The sequence below is a fragment of the Jaculus jaculus genome, chromosome 6 (assembly GCF_020740685.1).
Source record: "Jaculus jaculus isolate mJacJac1 chromosome 6, mJacJac1.mat.Y.cur, whole genome shotgun sequence".
NCBI classification, from domain to species: Eukaryota; Metazoa; Chordata; class Mammalia; order Rodentia; family Dipodidae; genus Jaculus; species Jaculus jaculus.
The window spans coordinates 154224694-154245752 of NC_059107.1; the positions used below are offsets into that span (position 1 = coordinate 154224694).

Consider the following 21059-nt stretch of genomic DNA (forward strand, 5'->3'; position numbering starts at 1 on the left):
TGAGACAGGAGGGGTACACACATCTGTTCATGGAGCCACTAAGTCTCCAAGCACCTTATGGTACTTCCTGTTTAGTACAGAAAAGGAAACAGAGTTCAAGAGGTTCTGCTGCCCCAAACCACACAGCTCATTAGGCCACAGTAAACCCACCAAGTAAGGCTTCAAACTTTCTTCACCACATCAAGCTTCCTCTGAAAACCCTATGACTTACACGGGCCATAAAGTCACTATTTTCTGAAACAGCCCTTGTGTTCACAAGGAGGACATCTCCAAAGTCCAAAGAAAGAGGTGCCTGGTGGGCTTGGCCTGGAGCTCCGTGTTGCAGACTGGGCATTGCAATCCCTCAGCCTTGTCTCCCTAGCTGGAAGAGAGGGGGCGAGGGACAGTCGTGTCTTGCAAAGGGTGTGGTGGCTCATGATGGTGGCTAAGGACACTCCTTGGCAGAGTGTCCACGCCCAACCCTCATGCCTGCTCAGGCTGCCACTTGAGTGCAATACATCCATGTGACGCAGATAGAATGCAACCTCTGGCTAGTAGCGACCATGAACTGCAGCCAGGGTGCCCGATGTGGAGTCCTCTGGGGACATCCAGGGTACACGGGGCATGGTAAGGGAATATGGAGTGAATTCCATTCACCACAGAGGCTTGGGAGCAAATTCTGGCCTAGCCACCTTCTGCTCTGTGACTCTGGTGTGTCCGCCCCTCCTGACACCTCCTCCAGCTTTCCCGGGGAAGCAGAAAGAGTTGTGGGGGCCTGTAGGAGTCAGACATGGCTAACAGGGGAGCAGAGTTCGGAATTCTGCACCTGCTCTTTGAGAGGTTGCTATCAGAACCCAAGCCCCACAGGGAGTTTCCCGGGTCCTGTGGACCAGATGAGAGTTTTGCTAAAGGATAGAAGGTATGGAGATACTGTGTAGTGATGGTCCTTTCTAAAGCCCCCTCTCTGCCTAGAGGTGACAGTGCTGGTGACTCCCAAGATGAAAATGAGCTTTGAAAGCAGAAGAAGGGGATAACTTGGTCTGCCTAGCTTTCCTTCTCTGTAGGGCTTGTCCATACCAGGTTTCTTTGCCTGCCTTTAAATAACACGCTTTCACCTTAGCCAGCTAGGAGCTGTGAAGCCTCACGTCCAAGTCTTTTGACTTCTCTTCTTATAATAATTGATTCATGACTCATTATTATTTTTAAACGAAATCCCAGGAAACAAACAAACAAATTATTCAGTCTCCCTCTCTCTCTCCACTCTTATCCTTCTGTTGTTTGTATTCATTACAGTGATTTTGAAAGTTTCTCAGTCAGGCTACTGATCAATATTTTTAAAAATTTTATTCATTTATTTATGAGAGAAGAGAGAGATAGGCAGAGTTATAGATAGAAAGATAGATAGATAGATAGATAGATAGATAGATAGATAGACAGACAGACCGATAGAGCGAGCCAGGACCTCTGCAAACAAACTTCAGACGCGTGTACCACCCTGTGCATCTGGCTTTAGCTGGGTACTGAGGAATCGAACCTGGGTTCTTAGGCTTTGCAGGCAAGTGCCTTCACCACTAAGCCATTCCTCTAGTCCTGATCAATATTTTTTGTGTGTACCTACTGTGTGCAAAGTTACTAAAGAAAGCCAGATTATCTTGGGCATCAGGGAGCAACGCGCACATGCTCCATAGTACCAGGCTCATCAACTTCTGTGCTTCTTCACTTCCAGAGGCGGAGAGTATGCAGAAAGGCTGTCGGTTTCCCTAATATCAAAGATGCAGCCTTTCCTTCTGTGGAAATAAGAGAGCCATGGCTGAGCAGGGCCTGGAACACCCTGCCACCTTATAGGCCGAGAGAGGCCCATGCAGACATTAACTTGGAAAACACACACCTGGGGACAATGGAGTTGCTTCTGCTCCAGGAGAGCGAGGGTGTTGAATGGCTGGCAGAGTTTGGAGCAAGCAGAAAGGAGAAGCTCTTGATGTGAGAGGAGCTAGATGATTCTAGCAAGAGAGAATTTACCAGGCTTGTTTCTTCACAGAAGATCAGGGGTGGGAGAAGAGATGGGCTTGGGGAGGGTTGCTTTCTCCTGGCCCAGCTGCTCCCTGCTCCTCTGCAGGCCTGGAAATTCTCTGGGGGAGATGTGGAGTGGGCATCGAGAGGAGACAGGAACTGGGAAAAATCAACACCGAGGGAGTTTCTTGCTGTCCCTAGAGACATTACTGCCTTTGGGTGACAAGAGAGAGTAATTCCCTGAGCAGCAAGCCACCAAGTGGGAACAGCCCGTGCCAGCGCTCACTTGAACCTCTGATCAAGTTCTCTCCTGAAATGACCAATTCAGCTCTCCACTCGCAGACTCCCGAGGTAGCTTCCTTGACAAGTTCAATGGTCCCCCAAACCACCCCGCACTCTGCAGCCCACACTGGATACTGATTCCCACCCAGCCCATTCCCTCAGCTCCACCCTCAAGGCTGGACTTCCACTAAGAATATCAGCCTGCTAGGGAGTTCACCTTCATACAGAGATTTCTCAGTTATCTGCTCTGCAAGATGTGAAAATAAGGCCTGGGGTATTTCCTTGAAGCGTCTCCTCCTTCCCGTGTGTCCCCTAACAGGTGGCCGTGTCCCTGCTCATTCCTCAGCAGACTCATTAATTTTAAAAGCAGCCGCAGAGGCAAGGAAACAGTTTCCAATTCTTATTTTCATCAAGAGGCGAACGAAAATAATCATCTCAGGAGACAAAGAAAAAAAGTCCTAATGAAAACCAGAGAGCAAAAGTGATCAGAGGAGGCCGGGCCTGTTTTCCCATCTGGAGTTATTAGCAGTGTCTTGAAGAGAATATTTAAAACCTGTTTGTCACATCTCCAATGTGGGGAGACAGCAAAATTTAAGAGGGGATGGAGGGATCTTTTTGGAAATTCTGATCCCCCCAAGCCCTCCCCAAGTTGGAAAGGGAAAGCAAGAGAATGACTCAACTGTCCCCCGAATGCTCAGAAAAACAGACCCACCCACACCCCAAGAGCCACCGTGCATGCCAACTTGTGGGACTAAACGAACTCACAGTCTCTTCACATCAGTGCAGCTCATAAAGAAGTACATCAAAACCTCCCAGCCACTTCCCAGATGGCCACAACCCAGCTTCGTGAGGTGGTCCCAGGGCTGAGAAGCCCCAGTTAGACAAAGTCTGTGGATGCAGTTCAGACCTGCGGCCCCAGTCATTAGCTCTTCCAGCCCGGGTCACGGCTGCACGTGGAAAGAGACTTTTAATCCAGCCCTGCTCTCACTGCCTGGAGGCAAGTGCTGGGGCTGGGCACCTGGGGAGGCCGCTGGGGACAGTGCCAAACCCACAGCTCCTGTGCGCATCACACAACCCTTGGGAAGTGTTGCAATTCTAACCCTTTTCAGCTGATTGGGGGAGAGACAGAGAGAGAGTGTGTGCAGCTGGGAGAGAAAGTTAAAGGAGGTGGGCAGCACGCATGGGGATGGAGACGCCAGACAGATGGGGAAAACTCTTAAGCTGTTCGATGCACAAGTGACCCAAAGCCACCTCTAGTCCGATTGTCTACTGGGAATTACAAAATGTGTACAAGATCACAGTATTAGGATTTGTGCATAAACCCTGGATTTAAAAAAAGTATACTTATACCAACTCACCAATCTTTGATCTTTGATCATATTCCTCCCCCAAATAATGTCACATATTCCTTCTAAATTTTTTTTGGCTACATATCTTTATCCCGCTAGCCAAAATCTAAGAAAGGCAAGTAGCCAGTAGAATCATGTCCCCCCAAGCATCCCTCATTCATATTGCTTGCTCTCTCTCTCTCTCTCTCTTTCTCTCTCTCTCAGCATCAAAGCCTGTCATAAATGTTTAATTAAATAGAAGCTGTTTTTCCGCTGCTAATGACTAGCAGTCTGAAAGGCTTTTCATTTTTTTTAAGGAGGGGCAGAATGCGTGTGTGTTAAACGGTCCCTATTAATTTCCTGATATCGACTCTGGTTGGGGAAGAACACCTCTGCAGAGTACGAGAAAGGCAGAAGCTTGGACCGAGAAAGCGACCAAATGCAGTATGCGTCAAACAGACCACTGCTCAATGAAGTCACTTAGCGATTCCAAACATGTTCGGCCGTCACTCAACCGTTTGCACCAAGAATGTTGGGAGGGGGCATGGGACGCGAGCTCTTTCCCAGACACGTCCATGTTTGGCTCCGAATGGGTTAGACCCTGGGTTAGACACCAGTTTCACCCTCTCCCCTGTCTGCTGGCCTCAACTCCCTGCATCACCATTCCAGGTTCAGCTTAACAAACAGTCCTGCAGTGCCTGCTTCCCAACACTGCCTCAAACAGCCTCCAGTCTTGGTTCACATCAGAGGGGAATGCACACCAGCCTCGTTCCACACAGGGACATATGTGTCTCTCTCTGCTTGTCGTCCTATGGGTGCCTTATGCACACAGACAGATATAGCTATGCAAATTCAGCCCCTCATATTAAAGCCAGTGGCTAAATGCAGCTTGTATGACCTGCAGAGTTTTATTTTATTTTATTTTTTCCTCTTATGCTTATCAATGTGTCCCAGAAGCACATGCCTACCTCATGTCCTCATCTAAACACTGTAGGGGCTGCTTGGCTCACAGCACCCAGAACACATGCCTCAGTGACCCTGCAAGATCAAGGCCAAGGGCTGACATCTCAGCTTACTGCTCCCCATTCCCCCCTCAGCCTCCCCATGCCCTCGCCTCCTTCCTGCCCTGTCTGCACAGTGCTGACTCGACTCGCTTCTGGGTAACAGACGTGTCACACCGGCGCTCAGTCTAACCCGCAAGTGACTGCTGTTTATTAGAACTTGAGCTTGCTTCCTGTGAGAGACGCATGTATTTTTAGACTTTGTCAACGTTAAAACGCACATATGCACGCAGCCAGCCACCTCGGATGGTCCGTGGGGCTCATGGACATTATGAAACGCTCTCAAACTCCGCTTGAGATCCTGGAATAATTAGGATTTACCAAATCAGGATTCTTAGAAACAACAGATTTTTTTTTAAAAAAAAATACCTATATAAAGAGGAGATTTGCAGACGATGGTGTGTCTGAGACTTTGGGGGAGTAAGGGGAAGAGGAGGGAAAGGGAGAGCTTTTGGAAATCTTCATCAGGAAGAATGAAGCATTTATTTTCCCTCCTCATAGGTGGTCATGTTAAATCCAAAGGCAGATCCTAATGATCCCGTGGCAGCTGGAGCCCACTGGACTTTTTAAAGACACTCTCTTGCTGTTTTCATCATATCATAGATCATTCCAATGGAGAGATCTGGAGTGGGGAAGGGTGGAGAAAAAGTGGAGGCCAGAGAGTAGAGAGTATGGGCTTTGCTTATTGTTTTTCTTTTCTCTGAAACTAACCCAACCAACCTTGATCTGCAGCGGCGAAGGGAGTGAAGTGGGAAAATGGTGGAATGTGGAGGGGACTTATTTAGAGGCGAGTGGGAAGGGGGGGTGCAGATGGGAGGGGCGGTGTGGGGAGGGGAGGAGGTGAGGAATCAAATACCTTCTAGGCAGCAGGTCCTCCATAATCCAGAATGGGTCATAACTTCCTCGTTCTTTTTGCTGGTTTCATTCTCACTGACACTTTTGGTCTTGCAAACCCCTCTGGAGTAGAGCCAATAGTCGGTCCCCACAGCTATGGTCATCAGACTGAAGGCAGCGAAAGCACCAACGGTGGTTAAAAGCATTTGAACACCTCGATCAAACAGCCCCATAATTCTTCATTATATAAACACCCAACCGACTTCTGGTTCTCAGGAGCGTGTGTGTGAGGGTGTGAATACTAAAGCCAAAAGGAAAAAAAAAAAAAAATAAAGATAATTCCACTACTAATATAATGGATCTATGTGTGAATAAAGAATATGGAGATATAAAAACAGGGAGGTAAGAAAGCTCACGGAAAAGAGTGTAGATTATAAAGCACACGAGAAGAGAGGTTTGCCTTTTGAGATCAGAAACTGTTCCAGTTGCAGTGATTAAAAAAAAAAGAAGAAAAAATAAATAAAAAGACACCCCCCCCACCCCCCCCCAAAGTGAGATGCCTTAATCTCTTTTCCTAAAATTCTGGTCTCCAGTTTCCATATGTGATAGCTAATTTGGAGATGGCTTCCACAGTGCGCCAGGGAACAGCGGAATTCTCAACACCATCTCTCATGGTCTGGACCTAGACAGTTCGAGATCGGGAGAGCCGAGATGCAACCTTCGGTCTTCGTTCCGGGCTCTGCGGCCTGCGCCATGGAAAATAAATAAATAAATAAAAAAGATCCTCCGCTGGCTTCGCCAGTTCTCTTCCTTCGAGGGTGGTGGTGTGTGTGGGGGGGATGGTGTCTGGGGGCGCCTTCGTTTCAGACCAGACTGCCCAGTCTTCTGCAGAGCCCTGAGCTCAGCTGCACAGGTGCGGGGGTCTCGCCTCCCATGGTTGTGCCCCGGCGGCGGTGGCGGCGGCGGCAGCGGCGGCGGCGGCGGCGGGCGCGGCGGTGGCGGTGGTTATTGTTGTTGGCGGCGCGGGTGAGTGTGTTGGCGAAGTGGGGGAGGGAGAGGGGGTTTCCTGCCGGAGAATCGAGGCGGGGTTCCCTCCCCCTGTCTCTCTCTCTCTATCCGCAAAGCTCCGGGAAGCGAGCGAGGGGAGCGATGGTCTCGCTGCAGGCAGGCCCGCCCGCCTCTCTCCCCCCCGCCGGCGGCCGCGCGCTCCCCGGCCCGGGCGCTGCCACCTACTGCGTCGCCGTGGTGCTGAACTGGACAGCTCCCCGCGCCCTGCGCTCCGCGGCGCCCCGGCGGGCCGGCGGGCGGGCGGCCAGGAGCAGGGGGCGCGCGGGCCACGGGCCTCCGTCCCCGTCCCTTTCCCCAAGCCGGGGCGCCCAGGCCAGGGCCGAGCGCGGGGCTGCCAGCTTGGGCCTCGCCGTCTCCTCTTCCCCAGTCCCCAAATGAGCGCTGTCCGGAGCTCGGAGGAAGGCGTAGCAGGCGATCGCTCGCTCGCTCGCTCGCTCTCTCCCTCTCTCTCCCCCCCTCTCTTTCTCTCTCTCTCTCTCACTCTCTCCGCTTCCCTCCCCCCTTGGTGTTTCTTCCAGCTCAGCCTCCTTCTCATACCATCTCTACGTGCCCAGAGCTTCAAATACAGTCCTCCCGTCACAATCAGACGCCACAAAACTTCAACCAGCCGTTTCTCTGTCTAGAAGAGGTGGACATACAGCCTGGATGGGTAATTACAAACATGTCTCCATGTGCTTTTTAAAACATGGGTTCCACTTTGCTTTTTTTTTTTTTTTTTTTTTGGTTCGGAAAGAGGGGGTTGTTTGATTTTATTGGCTGGATAGATGTACCGCTCTCCTTGTTCCCCACTCCTGCTCCTTGTCTCTTTCTGGCTAAGGGGGGAGGGGGCGGTGGTGGTGGCGTGCATGGCACTGTCTGGCTCTCCGTATTTTTCTGTGAAATTTCAAATCTTGTTTCCACGAGCAGACATTTTGGAAAGATTATTCACGGGAAAGGGTGCGAAAGGGTGACTGGTAACTGGAACTCGGGCCATGATTTTCATCTCAAGGATAAACATGTTTGCAGGGGAAGTGGGTGAGATGTGAATCTTTCCAAGTTTCTTCTGTCATTCACAAATGAGATCGGGAGAGATCTCGGGGGGGGGGGGGTGTTGGATATCTTACTCCTGTAACCTCCCCCACCCTCCAGCTCCGCAGAACAGAGAGCCTGGGTTAATTCCTGCGTCACCTCTCTGGTATGCAACTTTCCCTAACGTGACCCTGGAAAGAGAAGAATGTTCAATTCCTGCTGCTACGGCTGACAGGTTTTCTGTGATTGGTCTCATAGTTAGTGAAGGAAGACACACCAGGCAGGCTGTGGGCTACATCTGCAGAAAGATGGAACTTTAAGGAGACAGGGGGTCCAAGTTCACAACTCGGTTATTCCCTACTTCCCTTTCTTGTGGTCTTGAGATCATTTTCTGGACTATTTTCTAGTGGTCTGGTGGTTTTGAGTCTGGGAAAGGCTTTGGAAGTATGAACAGTCCTTGGATGTAAAGCCCGTCACCTGGCTTCTAACCTCTCCTTCCAAGTTGCAGGTAGCGCTAGCGAATTCTTTTCAGTAGAGAAAAACTACCTGTGTCCCACAGAGCCTGTGCAGAACTTCCCTTACTCCCACTCTGCCCTCTCCTTACACCGGAAGGACTCAAAGGGGCAAACACTGTGCTTCTGGTGCCAGGAGAGGCTTCTGGTACCCAGCAAATAGAACCCCCAGCTCTGCAACCTCTGTTATGGGCCTTTGGGGAACAGCCAGAGCTGTGCCTGCAGGCAGAGGGGTTCTCAGGCTTTGAAGGTTTGCTCTGGGAGGGTGGGCATGGGAAAGGGGCTGAGGAGGGGCAGCTCTGCTGACCTCAGGGGCAGTCCGGTGGGTGGTGCTCTGGCCTCCTGTCCTTGGTACCGAGGTCTCTCAGGTCCCTTAGGCGTTGGAGGTGTGTGTGTGTGTGTGTGTGTGTGTGGTGTGGTGAGGTGCTTGGATGTCCCCACAGGGTCCTGAGAGGTTTGCTCTCACAGATGCCTGTCACCTTGGTTGCCTTTGACCCATCCAAGAAGTCCCTGCAGACTGGAGGCAGAGCACTTCTCATCCCTTGTCCCTTTCAAATCAAGTCCAGAGCCTCGGGCTCCAAAAGGCACCGGAGGCTGAAGCACTGAATCCTCTGTTTATCCACGGAATCTGCTAACCTCCGAGCCCCCGACAGACAGCGGGCCGAGCTTTAGCAGCACTTGATTAATCTTCCGGCCGCATCATCAGGGAGAAAAGAACAGGGTGGGGGAGGATCGTAAGCAGCCTTCATAGCCTGTATGGAGAGAGCAGAGGCTTCTGCCCATGGAGCAGGCCAGCCATGCTCTGGGACTTGGCAATCGCCACACTCCACTTGGGTTGGCTTCTGGGAATCTTACTTTCAGCATATGGAAGATGGGCGCACTCCTTTCTGGAACTGCTCTCAGCTATATCCCGCTCTTCGCGACTTGCCATGGCATCCGGACCTTGTCACCACACTCGTCACTTTTTATTGAGCACGCGTCACACTCCCTGTCCTGTTCCTTTGTAAGCCTCTCCCCCAGCATCAGCAGCCAGGTCTTGTTCACTGTGATGACTTGGGGACCGAATGCAGATCTGGTTCCACAGCGCAGGCTTGGCAAACTACGACCGAGAGACTACAGGGAGGACGGCGTGTAGCGGAGGGCGGGAGAAGAGCTTGGCACGTTATAGACACTCAGCCTTGGGCCGCCTCTCACTTCTTCTCCCACTTCGACATGCAGGGTGGCCTTCAGCTTTGTCCTCTATGTAACTCTTGTATCACTGTCCTCCCCTGTCCCAGAGAGTTCTGTGCCATCGGGTCCTTCTGCACACCGGGCAAGGCCACCTGGGGAGAACTGGCCTGGCCCTTAGCCCTCGGGACACAGCAGGCGTGCATGCTTAGTGGACGCGGAGTGGAAGTCCAGGGCAGCAGCTTTGTGCTACTTCGGAAGGGCTTAGAGGAAATTAGCTGAAATGCCACAGGCCTATTTTGAGCTGCCTCTTCGATAGAGTAGAAACAACATGGGATTTGGGTGCAGCAGGCCCGGCCTTGAAGCGCAAGGAGGCTGCCGTTTGCTCACTGTTTGACCTTGGACAGTTGCTTAACCTCTCTGGAAATTTGTCTGTTCATTTATCAGGGAGGACCGTGGGTGAGAGCATTGCTGTGTGATGCCAGCGTTACTGTTAGGAGCCATAGCGCCAGCTGACATTTATTGGGCATCTGTGATGTGCCAGGCACTGACCCATAGTGAACCCCACAACAATCCTATGAAGTAGGCATCACCATTGTGTGTGTGCTACAGATGAGGACACGGAGCCTCATAAGGGCGGTTCGTATCTGGCAGAAGGTTCTGCGCGTCAGGAGTGGTGGAGCTAGGAGTCAAGTCCAGCAGCTGGGCTGGACCCAGGCTCTGAGCTTTCGGAAGAGCAGCCCCGCACCCAGGCTTCTTGGTCATGGATTTGCGGGAGTTTATGGACTGGGTGCCATCTATGTTCATGCAGATGCCACACTCAACTCTCCAGTGATCCTCAAATGCATGCCAGTAACTTTTTCCTCTATTTTATTTATTTTATTTCCGATAACTTTTTCTATAGGCCAGGAAACAAAGGTTCAGAGAGGTCATATCCCAAGTCCAAGGTCATATGTCCAGGACGTATGAACAGCAGTGATGTGAACACTTCACACTGATCCAGGTACTATTAATCCAGGAACTATTAATAAAAGGGTCAATGCTGATTGATCTGTTTACTCATCCAGACTCAAGTGACTGAAGGGGTCAGGTGCTGTGCTAATTCTTGGTGAGCTGGACAGTCCCTGTGGAGCATACTAAGTGAAGAGAATGAGCCAGACATGGTGGGTTCCTGCCTGGATTCTCAGCACTAAGGAGGCAGAGGCAGGAGGAACGCCTCAGGTTTGAGACCAGCCTGCAGGTTTCAGGCAAGCCAGAGGACAAGGTCCTCAGTGGTCAAGAGAGGGACGATCACAGAGGATGAAGCAGTAAGAGAGCCCAGTGCCTATGGTTAAAGGCTCCTAGAAGAGCTCACTGTCCTTCCTTGAGCGGAAGGAATCAGGAAGATGGGGCAAGAGGTGGTGGGAGCTGTCCCCGGGTGCAGCTTATCCTGTAGATGTAGGACTGGTGCCGATGTGATCCTTCCAGGCCAAGCTCATGGTCCAGGCCTGGGTGCGTCTTTCACCTCCATAGTTGCTGCTTTCACACCTTAAGTGGTCACTCTAGATGCCTGTTTTGTTTCCAGCCTGACACCCTCTTATCTATGATCTGAAGTTTCTCCCTGCCACCTATCTTCCCTGAATGTCAATTTCTCTCTTTTTTAAAAAAAATTCTAAAATATTTTATTTATTTATGAGAAAGAGGCAGAGAGAGAGAAAGAGACAGAATGGGTGTGCCAAGCCCTGTAGCCACTGTAGATGAACTCCTCTTGGGCATCTGGCTTATGTGGGTTCTGGGGAATCAAACCTGGGTCCTTACACTTCTCAGGCAAGTGCTTTAACCACCGAGCAATCTTGTCAACCCTCAAGGTCTATCTCATGTTTGCAGAAACCCCACCCCCGGCATTTAGGAATTGCCAGAAACATGGAGGTGCTGGGTGACTGGTTTCCAGATGCAGAAAGCATGTTGTGGTTGTTGGGACTGGGCTGGAGGAGTGACATGGGATATTTGGAAGTAAGGAAGGGAAAGGCCTGACCTTGGCAGCTGGGATGGGCCGAGGGCAGCTGGTATGCTCCACGGGGCCTCTGCAGCACAGAAGTTGACTAGGGCAGTCGAGCCTGGGCCCAGCGGAGGAGTTACTGGGGAGTTTGACTCCTCCAGGAATTCTTAAGTGTTTGCACCAGGGGCCCTGGGGCTGCAGGCAGAGATGCCCAACTTGTAAACCGGGGTGTGGTTAGTTCTGAACTCAGGGGCAGCAGGAAGCAGAATTCCTGGGCGGAGGTGTCTGTGACTAGAATCCCCACAGAGAAACTGTTCCTCCACCCCACCCTGCCGCCCCCAAGCCAGAGCCGTGAATCACAAGCAGCCCCGGCAGGCTGGCATGGGGTTCCCCAGCAGCTGAGCCATGCCAAGAAAATCATGATGGAAAATTAATAATACGCTTGCAGTGGAGACAGGCTCAAATCACAGGGCACATGGAAGTTCAAGGAGAGGGATAAGGGGCAGCTGGGGCAGAGGTTGGAAGTGCGTATTGGACAGAGAAGGTGGGATCCAGGCTGGAGGAATCTGGGCCAGCAGGTGTGGAGGAGGATGGTTCTGAGTGGCCTAGTGACCACCTCATAAGCCTTTTTCTCCATCTCTCTTTCCCTTCCTACTCTCCAGCCAAGCCAATCTCCTGGATATTTTTGGATCCTAGGGTCCTGTGCCCACCTCAGGGCCTTTTCTTTAAATCACCACCCATCTACCAAGGAGGCTCATCTCCCAGCAGCTAGCTCATTCCCTCACTCACACAGGCGTCTGCTCAGAGAGTGATCGTGCTGAGCATTGGTTAAAGCCTGATGGTCCTGGTGCATGGTCCCTCACTCTGCCTTAGATGGTGGCAGCCCCTCGTCTCCCATGGCTGTTTATTTTCTTAGTTATAATATAAGGGCTGAGCTGTGTCTCTGTTATAATCTCTGCCTCTTGCACAGTGTCTGGAACACAGTAGATATTCAACATATAGGTATGGACCAAATAGGAAAGGCCCTGGGTCCTTGGGAAGGAAGGCGATCTTAGGTACTATGGAGGGGGAAGCCTGGCCGGGGCATCCTGGGGCAGGGTTGGGAGTCCTGCATAGGTTGGGAAGGTGCTGTGTTCTGTCAGATCAGGAATGCTCCAGAGTAATTCAGAGCATGCATGGGGGAAGAGTGGAAGAGACCTTAGATGATAGCTCCTGGGGTGGCTGAGTAGCGTGGCACCCGGGCTGCCTATCAAACTTCAACGATCAGATCCTGGTTTTGATAATCCCAGGCGGGGTGGCCCCAGGTAGGTGACAACAGCCTGCCTTGTCTGGAGAGCAGAGTACATCGCAGCCTGAAGGAGCTGTTCTGATAATTAAATAAAATAATGTGGTAAACACATTTCTAGAGCTGCTTTATAGTAAGCCCTCGATAAATATTAGCTACGTGTTGGGCTCCTGTTGGGCTGTGTATGCTCTGAATGAAATTCAAAGTGGGAAGGATGTGGTCCCCACTCAGAAGCCAAACTGCAGGGTAACACTGAGCATAATGTGGAAGACAGGGTACTGGGGGAGGAAGGCAGTGAGGGATAGTGGGGGAAGTGGCAATAGGGGAGCCAGCATTGAAAAGTGAGCAGATGACCAGAAGGAGGAAGGACTGGGAGAAGGGGTTACTAGGCAGGCGGACTCAGGTACAAAGGTAGGGGGCAGGAAAACAAAAGTTGGTTGAGCACTGAGCCTGGGGTGTCTGTCTTCTGGTCAGACCTGTCCAGAGGCGGACACTAAGCAATGGCTCACACAATGGGCTGTTTAGTTGCTTCCCTGGTAAGTACATGGTGGGCGTGTGGGAGCTACCGATGATCCTACTTCGCCAAAGTGCTCGGGGAATGGGCTGGAAAGAGGAGGGGCTGAGGCTGGACTGGGAAAGTCTCAGATGCCCACTATGTGCCAACCACTGTGAGGTGGATGCCAAGAGGACCAGACTGAGTCTGTCACAGGCACTCGCCGATGACAAGAGGCAGCAGATCAAGTTGGAAGGTGGGGCAGGTGACAGGGCATGGCTGGAAGGGAGTCACCTTGGGCCCTTCCTTCAATTGCATGGGAAGCTCACAGCCTTCCAGATGGGGCTCCCGCACCTGCAGGCCTAAAAGGGGGCTGGAGGGATCGCTGAGCGGTTAAGGCATTTGCCAAAAGACCCAGGTTCAATTCCCCAGGACACACGTAAGCCAGATGCACAAGGGCCTCCAGCCACTGCAAACGCGCCTGGAGTTCATCTGCAGTGGCTGGAGGCCCTGGCGTGCTCATTCTCTCTCTCTGTCTCTCTCAAATAAATAAATAAAAATAAAAATAAAGGCATTGCCTGCCTGGGGTTGGCTGCGGGCAGAGTTCTGAGCCCTCCCCCACCCCCAAATTTCTTTTCTGCTCTGTTGGGTGCCAGCTGAAGGAGGGTCAGAACCACCCTGACATATGTGATGGCCAGTGTGTGTGGGGCACAGCAGGCTTCATGTCTGGTCTCAGTGGCCATAGCCCATCTCAGCAGTCCTGGTGCCCTGCTCCCTGCCTGGCTACTGGTGTTTGGGATGGGGATTGGTGATGACTGGGGGGGGGGGTGTCTCTGTGAAGGTTAACCTTCACCATCAACTTGATCAAATTTAGAATGCCCTGGGAGACTGAGGCACATACCTGGGTGTGTCTAGGGGGGTGTTTTCAGAGAAAATTAACACAGGGGGAAAGACTCGCCCTGGATGTAGGGCAGCTGTATGCCATGGGCTGGGTGCCTGGACAGAATCCAAAGGGGAAAGTGAGCCGAGGTCTCTGCTTCCTGACTGTACCATGTGATCATACCTCTCCTGCAGCCACAGCGGAGCCATGTTCTTGCCTTCCCATCCACACAGGCTGGAAGTGCCTTAAAGCTGCGAGCCAAAGTCAACCTTTCCTCCCATAAGTTGGTTCAGTCAAGCATCTTAGGCACAGGGAAGAGAAGGTTGGGGACAAAGAGGGGACTCCAATGGCAGTATTAGGGTGTCACAGGCCTCTCCCTGGTAGATTTCCATTCTGGGGCCTTCTAGCCCATCCATGCGCTGATTGGCTCCTTCAAAAAAAGCCACCAAGCTCACTGAGGGTTGGGGGTGCCTGTGAGGCATGGCCCAGGACCACCTCCTGTATCCATCTGAGAAGGGACAAGCTGAGCTAGGTGGATGCGGTGTGTCAAGTTGTTCATTCCATGGAATAACAGGTTCCTAGGACACCCTATAGCCCCACTGTGTGTGATTGATGGTATGTGAGTGTGTCTGGAGCAGGGGGGGGGGTGCTGCCTGTTATTCCAGATGGAGAGCTTACTACTTCTAAGGCTAAAATGGCAATACACTCCTCTGACCTGCTTGAATTCAAAACCCAGAGCTGCCCAGAGGGACAGGTCCATAGGTTGCAGACCTGTGGACACATTGACTCTTCACAGAAAACCCTCAAGGAAAACTGCCGGGGATGGATCTTTGCCGCCAGGCACCAGAGCAGGCTTTGGGACCTCGCTATACTTCCCCCAGGCCTTTTGCTCCTCACCACCCTTCTTCCCGTCCGCTTGCCTAAACCTGAAGTCCACGAGCTGGGTCCTTGTCCCTGCTACTCATCAGATGGCATTTGCATTAAAGGAAAAAAATAATAATGATTGGATTCCAGGCTGGCCAAGGATGCCCTTGATCTCCAGATCCTCCTGCCTCCGTGATCCTGTGTGCTGGGATCAGGCGAGTGTACCACCACACCCAGCTTATGCAGTGCTGGGATTCAAACCCAGGGCTTTGTGCCTGCTAGGCAAGCACCTCCCAGCTGAGTCACAACCCCAGCCCGGTCGGTCCTTTGCATCTTGCCGAGTTTGAACACAGCAGGCCTCCGTCGATGCATCGCTGATCCACGAGGTGGGGTTGGAGCAGAAAGGCGGACCACAGGAGTGTATCTCCTGAAGCACAGAACCTGTGGACTGCCCGGGCAGCACCACTCTCCCTGAGCCTAGACTGTGGGCCGGGTGGGCCCCACTTTGTGTGAACTCATTTAACTTGGATAGCAAACCCTTGAGGGGAGTTCTGTTACATTGCTCATTAAAAAAATTATTTTTTGTTCATTTATTTATTTATTTGAGAGTGACAGACAGAGAGAGAGAGAGGTAGAGAGAGAGAGAGAGAGAGAGAGAGAGAGAGAGTATGGCTGTGCCAGAGCTTCCAGCCACTGCAAACGAACTCCAGATGTGTGCACCCCCTTGTGCATCTGGCTAACGTGGGTCCTGGGGAATTGAGCCTGGAACCGGAGTCCTTAGGCTTCACAGGCAAGCACTTAACCACTAAGCCATCTCTCCAACATTGCTCATTTTTTACAGATGGACAGCTTAAAGCACAGAGATGGTCAGTAACTTTGCCCAAAGTCACACAACTCTCATGGGATAAAGCCCAGATTCCAGTCCTGAGGCACCCACAATATACAGCTCCATGTTCGGGGATCACGTCCTGGGCACTTCCTCTCGCTATACTTCACGCGGAGGACATTGAGACTTGGGAGAGATAACCATGCCAAGCCAAAGAACAAGCAAATGTCAGAGCCATCATTCACACACGGCTCTCTGCCTAGCTGCAAAGTCCTTGCCAGTGCATAGACTTCCCAGAGTGGGTGGAGGCTGTCACTGTTGCCTGCTCCTTCTACCCTACTCAGAATGACAAGGAGGTTTGCAGCGAGCCTTCACCTTGCTCCCTGGGTTGGCCTGCAGGGTTTAGCTAATGCCTGCTCTGTGCTAATGGGATTCCAGGTACCCCAGGAGGTCAGAGAAAGTGGGTTGTGGACAGAATATAGGGTCCGAGTTCCAGGGACCTGGGCCCCAGGTGCTTCCCCTTCTTGGGGCCTCACTTTCTTCATCTGAGCATTTGGAAAATAATAGAGACCCTAGGTACAGAAAGGGTTAATTTATAGTGAGCGACTGGCTGGGGACTTGTGGTACCCAGAATGCTCCAGGGAGAGCAGGGACCACAGCAGGAAGTTTTCACCCACACAGTTCCTGAGATGTAGCCTGTGGCTTCTGATCCCACACATCCCCTTCGCCCTGTCCTCTCCTCAGCTCTGCTCCGCATCCACCATGGAAGTTCAGAGCCTGTCCTCTCATCCCCACCCATAACAGACACCCTACGAAAGAGAAACAAGGGGCTCGAGCATACACGCGGGTCCCTTTCCAGTCTGTGTGATCTCTTACGTATCTGCATCTTGTCCATGCACCGCTCTTCTCCTGTCTCCTTTAGGTCCCCATGGATGGCTGCGTGATCCTCCACGTGCACATAGTCACAAAGCGACATGCAAATTGCAGCCACGCAGACAGCCCACACAGACCCCCGAGCATGCGGGTGTGCGGGAGCCCGCAGCACTTGCGAAGGGGGGATTGTTCAGGCACCTGCCCTACACGTGGCTTTCCTCCCGCAAACAGACCTCACTGTGGGACTTTGTCCAGATCGTAGCCGTAACTCAGATTCAGTCTTTCAATGGTGGCATCATGTTTCCCACCGAGGAAGTACTATCAATTCTTTATTGAGTCTCCCATTGACCCGTGTTTCACTTTATTTCCTTGTTTTTACCCCCCGTGACAGTGCCACAGTGAGCTCCCTCATACACACATCCTTCCAGCTGGAGCTTTTATTTTCGTGACACAGATTTCCAGAAGTGGGGTTGTTCAATTGAAGGAAACATGCTTTGTAAAAATGTTTATAAAATGTATTTGTTGGGCTGGAGAGATGGCTTAGCGGTTAAGCGCTTGCCTGTGAAGCCTAAGGACCCCGGTTCGAGGCTCGGTTCCCCAGGTCCCACGTTAGCCAGATGCACAAGGGGGCGCATGCGTCTGGAGTTCGTTTGCAGAGGCTGGAAGCCCTGGCGCGCCCATTCTCTCTCTCTCCCTCTACCTGTCTTTCTCTCTGTGTCTGTCGCTCTCAAATAAATAAATAAATAAAATTTAAAAAAAAATATATATATATATATTTGTTTATGTAAATGAGAGAGAGAGGAGGAGGGGGCGGGACTGGGCATGCCAGGGCCTCTTGCCATTGCAAACAAACTCCAGATGCATGCACCAGTTTGTGCATGTGGTTTAATGTGAGTTTTGAGGGGTTGAACCCAGACTGGCAGGCTTTGCGAGCAAGTGCCTTTAACCACTGATCCATTTCCAGGGCCCTTTTATATATATATATTTTTTTCGAGATAGGGTTTCACTCTAGCCCAGGCTGACCTGGAATTCACTATGTGGTCTCAGGTTGGCCTCGAACTCATGGCGATCCTCCTGCCTCTGCCTCCCAAGTGTTGGGATTAAAGGTGTGTGCCACCAGGCCCAGCTCCCCTTTAAACATTTTTATTGACAGTTTCATACATGTATACAATGTATTTTGGTCATAATGTCCTCTTGTTACCTTCTTCTATCCCCCTCCCATGGAGACCCTTTCTTCCAACTCATCTTTCTTCTACTTTGATATATTTTTTAAAATGTTTTTAAAATGTTCCCTCTTCTACAATTCTTTTTTTTCCCCCCAAGGTAGGGGTCTCACTCTAGCTCAGGCTGACCTGGAATTCACTATGTAGTCACAGGGTGGCCTCGAACTCACTGCGATCCTCCTACCTCTGCCTCCCGAGTGCTGGGATTAAAGGCGTGCGCCACCACGCGTGGCTCTCTTCCACCATTCTTGACAGGATGGGCCCGATATTGTGTGGGTCTTGGGCAGGTAACGGTAGTGAAGTCAGGAATGCGATGGCCACTTCATGCCTGGAAGACAGCATTCCACAGCTCTCCTCCCATCCTTGGGTTCTATGTTCTTTCTGCCCTCTCTTCCACAATGTTCCCTGAGCCTTGGAGGGTGACACATTGGCTTTTGTACTTTACACAATGTCGCCAGATTGCTTTTTAAAAAACAATGTCGGGCTGGAGAGATGGCTTAGCGGATAAGCGCTTGCCTGTGAAGCCTAAGGACCCTGGTTCGAGGCTCGGTTCCCCAGGTCCCACGTTAGCCAGATGCACAAGGGGGCGCACACGTCTGGAGTTCGTTTGCAGAGGCTGGAAGCCCTGGCGCACCCATTCTCTCTCTCTCCCTCTATCTGTCTTTCTCTCTGTGTCTGTTGCTCTCAAATAAATAAATTAAAAAACAAACAAACAACAAAAAAAAACCAATGTCCTCTCCTGGCGTGGTGGTGCACACCTTTAATCCCAGCACTTGGGAGGCAGAGGTAGGAGGATCGCAGTGAGTTCGAGGCCACCCTGAGACTACAGAGTGAGTTCCAGGTCAGCCTGGACTAGAGTGAGACCCTACCTCGAAAAACCAAAAAAGAAAAAAGTCCTCAACTTCACATTTTTTCCCCAAGATTCAAGAGCCCACCATTTTCCCAAAGCCTCTCCAATGATAGATGTTAGCATTATTATTATTATTTTTTCCTCTATGTGATGAGGACAAAAATGAAAGCTCACAGTGAAGTCTCATTTTTCTGGAATAGTTTGTGAATCTTTTCAAGTATTTGTCGACCGAGCTTCATGCCACGTCCTGCCTATTCTCATGTCTAACTAGCCCGAGCCTTCATTGTCCACTGGCTGGTTTGCAATAGCTCTTTGCCTATGTAGATATTAACTTTCTTTCACATCCTTGTTGCAGATACTTTCATACTCAAATTGCTCATTTTTGTTTTGATTTCACGGATGGTATCTGTTGCTATGAAAGTAATGTTTGTGTAATAAAATGTCTTCCTTTTAAAACATGTCTTTTTGGATGCCTGGGACTGCTCTTGTCATCTACATTTGCTTTCAAGATGTCTCTTGCTTTAGAAATGTTTCTGGATGTTAACTCCTCAATCCTCTTGGGATTTATTTATGTGTGTGATGTAACATGAGGTTTTAACTTGCTTCCAGAAGATAGCTGGTTGTGCTGGCATCATTAATAAAACAGCTGCTCCTCTCCCCGCTGAACTGCAGTAAAGTCTGCTACAGATCTGATGTTCCAGAATGCTCAGATCTTGTTCTGCGCTTTCTGTCCCACTGCTGCCCAGGTCAGCTCCCCCCCCCCCAGTACCGCTGAGATCTGGTGATGGGCTGCATATGTCCTGCTTGCTGTGAGCCAAAGCCTTCCCCCCAGTTCTTCTTTTTCATGGGATCTAGATATCTCTGGTTCTTTCTTCTCTAGAGCAACTAAAATAAAAATGTCTACCGAAAAGCTGGGTGTGGTGGCGCATATTTTTAATCCCAGCTCCTGGGAGGCAGAGGTAGGAGGATCACCATGAGTTCAAGGCCACCCTGAGATTACATAGTGAATTCCAGGTCAGCCTGAACTACAGTGAGACCCTACCTCAAAAATCAAAACAAAAAAAAACAGCAACAACAGAAGTCTACAGAACACAGCAGGTTGGGGAACAGCTGAGGACTGGAGTTCAGATCCTCGGCTTCCACAGCAATACTGGTGAGTGTGCTGCCCACTTGCAATCCCAGCACTCAGGAGGCAGGTACAGGGGAGCCCAGCAGGCAAGTTGGCCAGTTAGACTGGTAGAGCTGGTAAACTCTGAGTCCAAGGGAGAGGCATTGTCTCAGTAGATAAGGTGGAGCTCAATTGAGGAGGACACTTAATGTCAACCTCTGGCCTCTACAAACACACACACACACACACACACACACACACACACACACAAAGAATGGTGATGCTGGGGCCGGAGAGATAGTTCAGTCGTTGAAGTGCTTGCTATGCAAGCATAAGGACCTGAGTTTGGATACCCAACACCTACGTAGGAAGCTGGACAGGGCAGTGTGCGTCTATAATCCCAGTGCTGGGGAGGCAGAGACAAGAGCATCCCTGAGGCTTGCTGGTCAGCTAGCCTAGTGGAGTCAGTGAGCTCCAGGTTCAGTGGGAGACCTTGTCTCAAGACGTAAGGTGAAATGCTGGACGTGGTGGTACATGCCCTTAATCCCAGCACTTGGGAGGTTGAGGTAGGAGAATCACTGGAGAGTTCGAGGCCAGCCTGTTGCTACGAGTGAGTTCCAGGGCAGCTTGAGCTAGGGTGAAACCTTGCTCCAAAAAAAAAATAAATAAATAAAATGTGGTGGCACATGCCTTTGATTCCAGCATTCGGAAGGCAGAGGTAGGAGGACTGCTATGAGTTCGAGGCCAGCCTGAGACTATATAGTGAATTCTAGGTCAGCCTGGGCAAGACCCCATTTCAAAAAAATCAAACAAACCAAAAAAAAAAAAAAAAAGAAAGAAAAAATTTAACAGCAGTTGAGGAAGACACCTGACATCTACCTCTGGCCTCCTTACACACACACACACACACACACAGGTACACACACATGCACGTGCACACACCCACAGAAGAATGGAGAAGCTTCTGAGGTGCTGAAAGCTTGGAAAGTCCCTCGAGGAAAGAGAGAAGCCATTTACTTCTGCGACACCTGCATGTTAAAATGCTTGTGACAGGCTACGCTGTACCTGAGATCTGGAAACGCAGTGGTGGCTGAGGCAGTCACAAGTCAGTTTCAGGGTATGGCAGTGATGTTGTGTTCATTTTTATTTTTGGCGGGGGGGAATAGTGGCATTGTGATTATGTTTTAAAAACAGACCCAGAGCCAGGCGTGGTAGTGCACGCCTTTAATCCCAGCACTTGGGAGGCACAGGTAGGAGGATCACCATGAGTTCGAGGCCACCCTGAGATCACCTAGTGAATTCCAGGTCAGCCTGGGCTAGAGTGAGACCCGACCTTGAAAAACAAACAAACAAAAAACAGACTTAGCCAATTGTGGTGGCTCATGGCTGTGGATGAGTTAGGAGGACCTTGAGTTCAAGGCCAGCGTGAG

The 21059-nt window shown here is 50.9% G+C and overlaps 1 protein-coding gene and 1 long non-coding RNA gene across 2 annotated transcripts in view; one reads left to right on the top strand and one right to left on the bottom strand.

Moving 5' to 3' along the window:
• The window catches only part of Cacng2 (calcium voltage-gated channel auxiliary subunit gamma 2), a 145038-nt gene extending 139032 nt beyond the window's left edge, over nt 1–6006 (bottom strand). The window contains exon 1 of the mRNA XM_045153276.1: nt 5517–6006. Within this exon, the coding sequence (XP_045009211.1) occupies nt 5517–5727 (211 nt within the window). The 5' untranslated portion in view covers nt 5728–6006. The remainder of the gene's footprint in view (nt 1–5516) is intronic.
• Nucleotides 6007–6852: 846 nt separating this feature from the next.
• On the top strand, nt 6853–16978 carry LOC123461698. The gene is made up of 3 exons (XR_006637803.1): nt 6853–7211; nt 10154–10252; nt 16498–16978. It is a non-coding gene; the product is annotated as an uncharacterized LOC123461698 (long non-coding RNA).
• The last annotated feature ends 4081 nt before the right edge of the window (nt 16979–21059 follow it).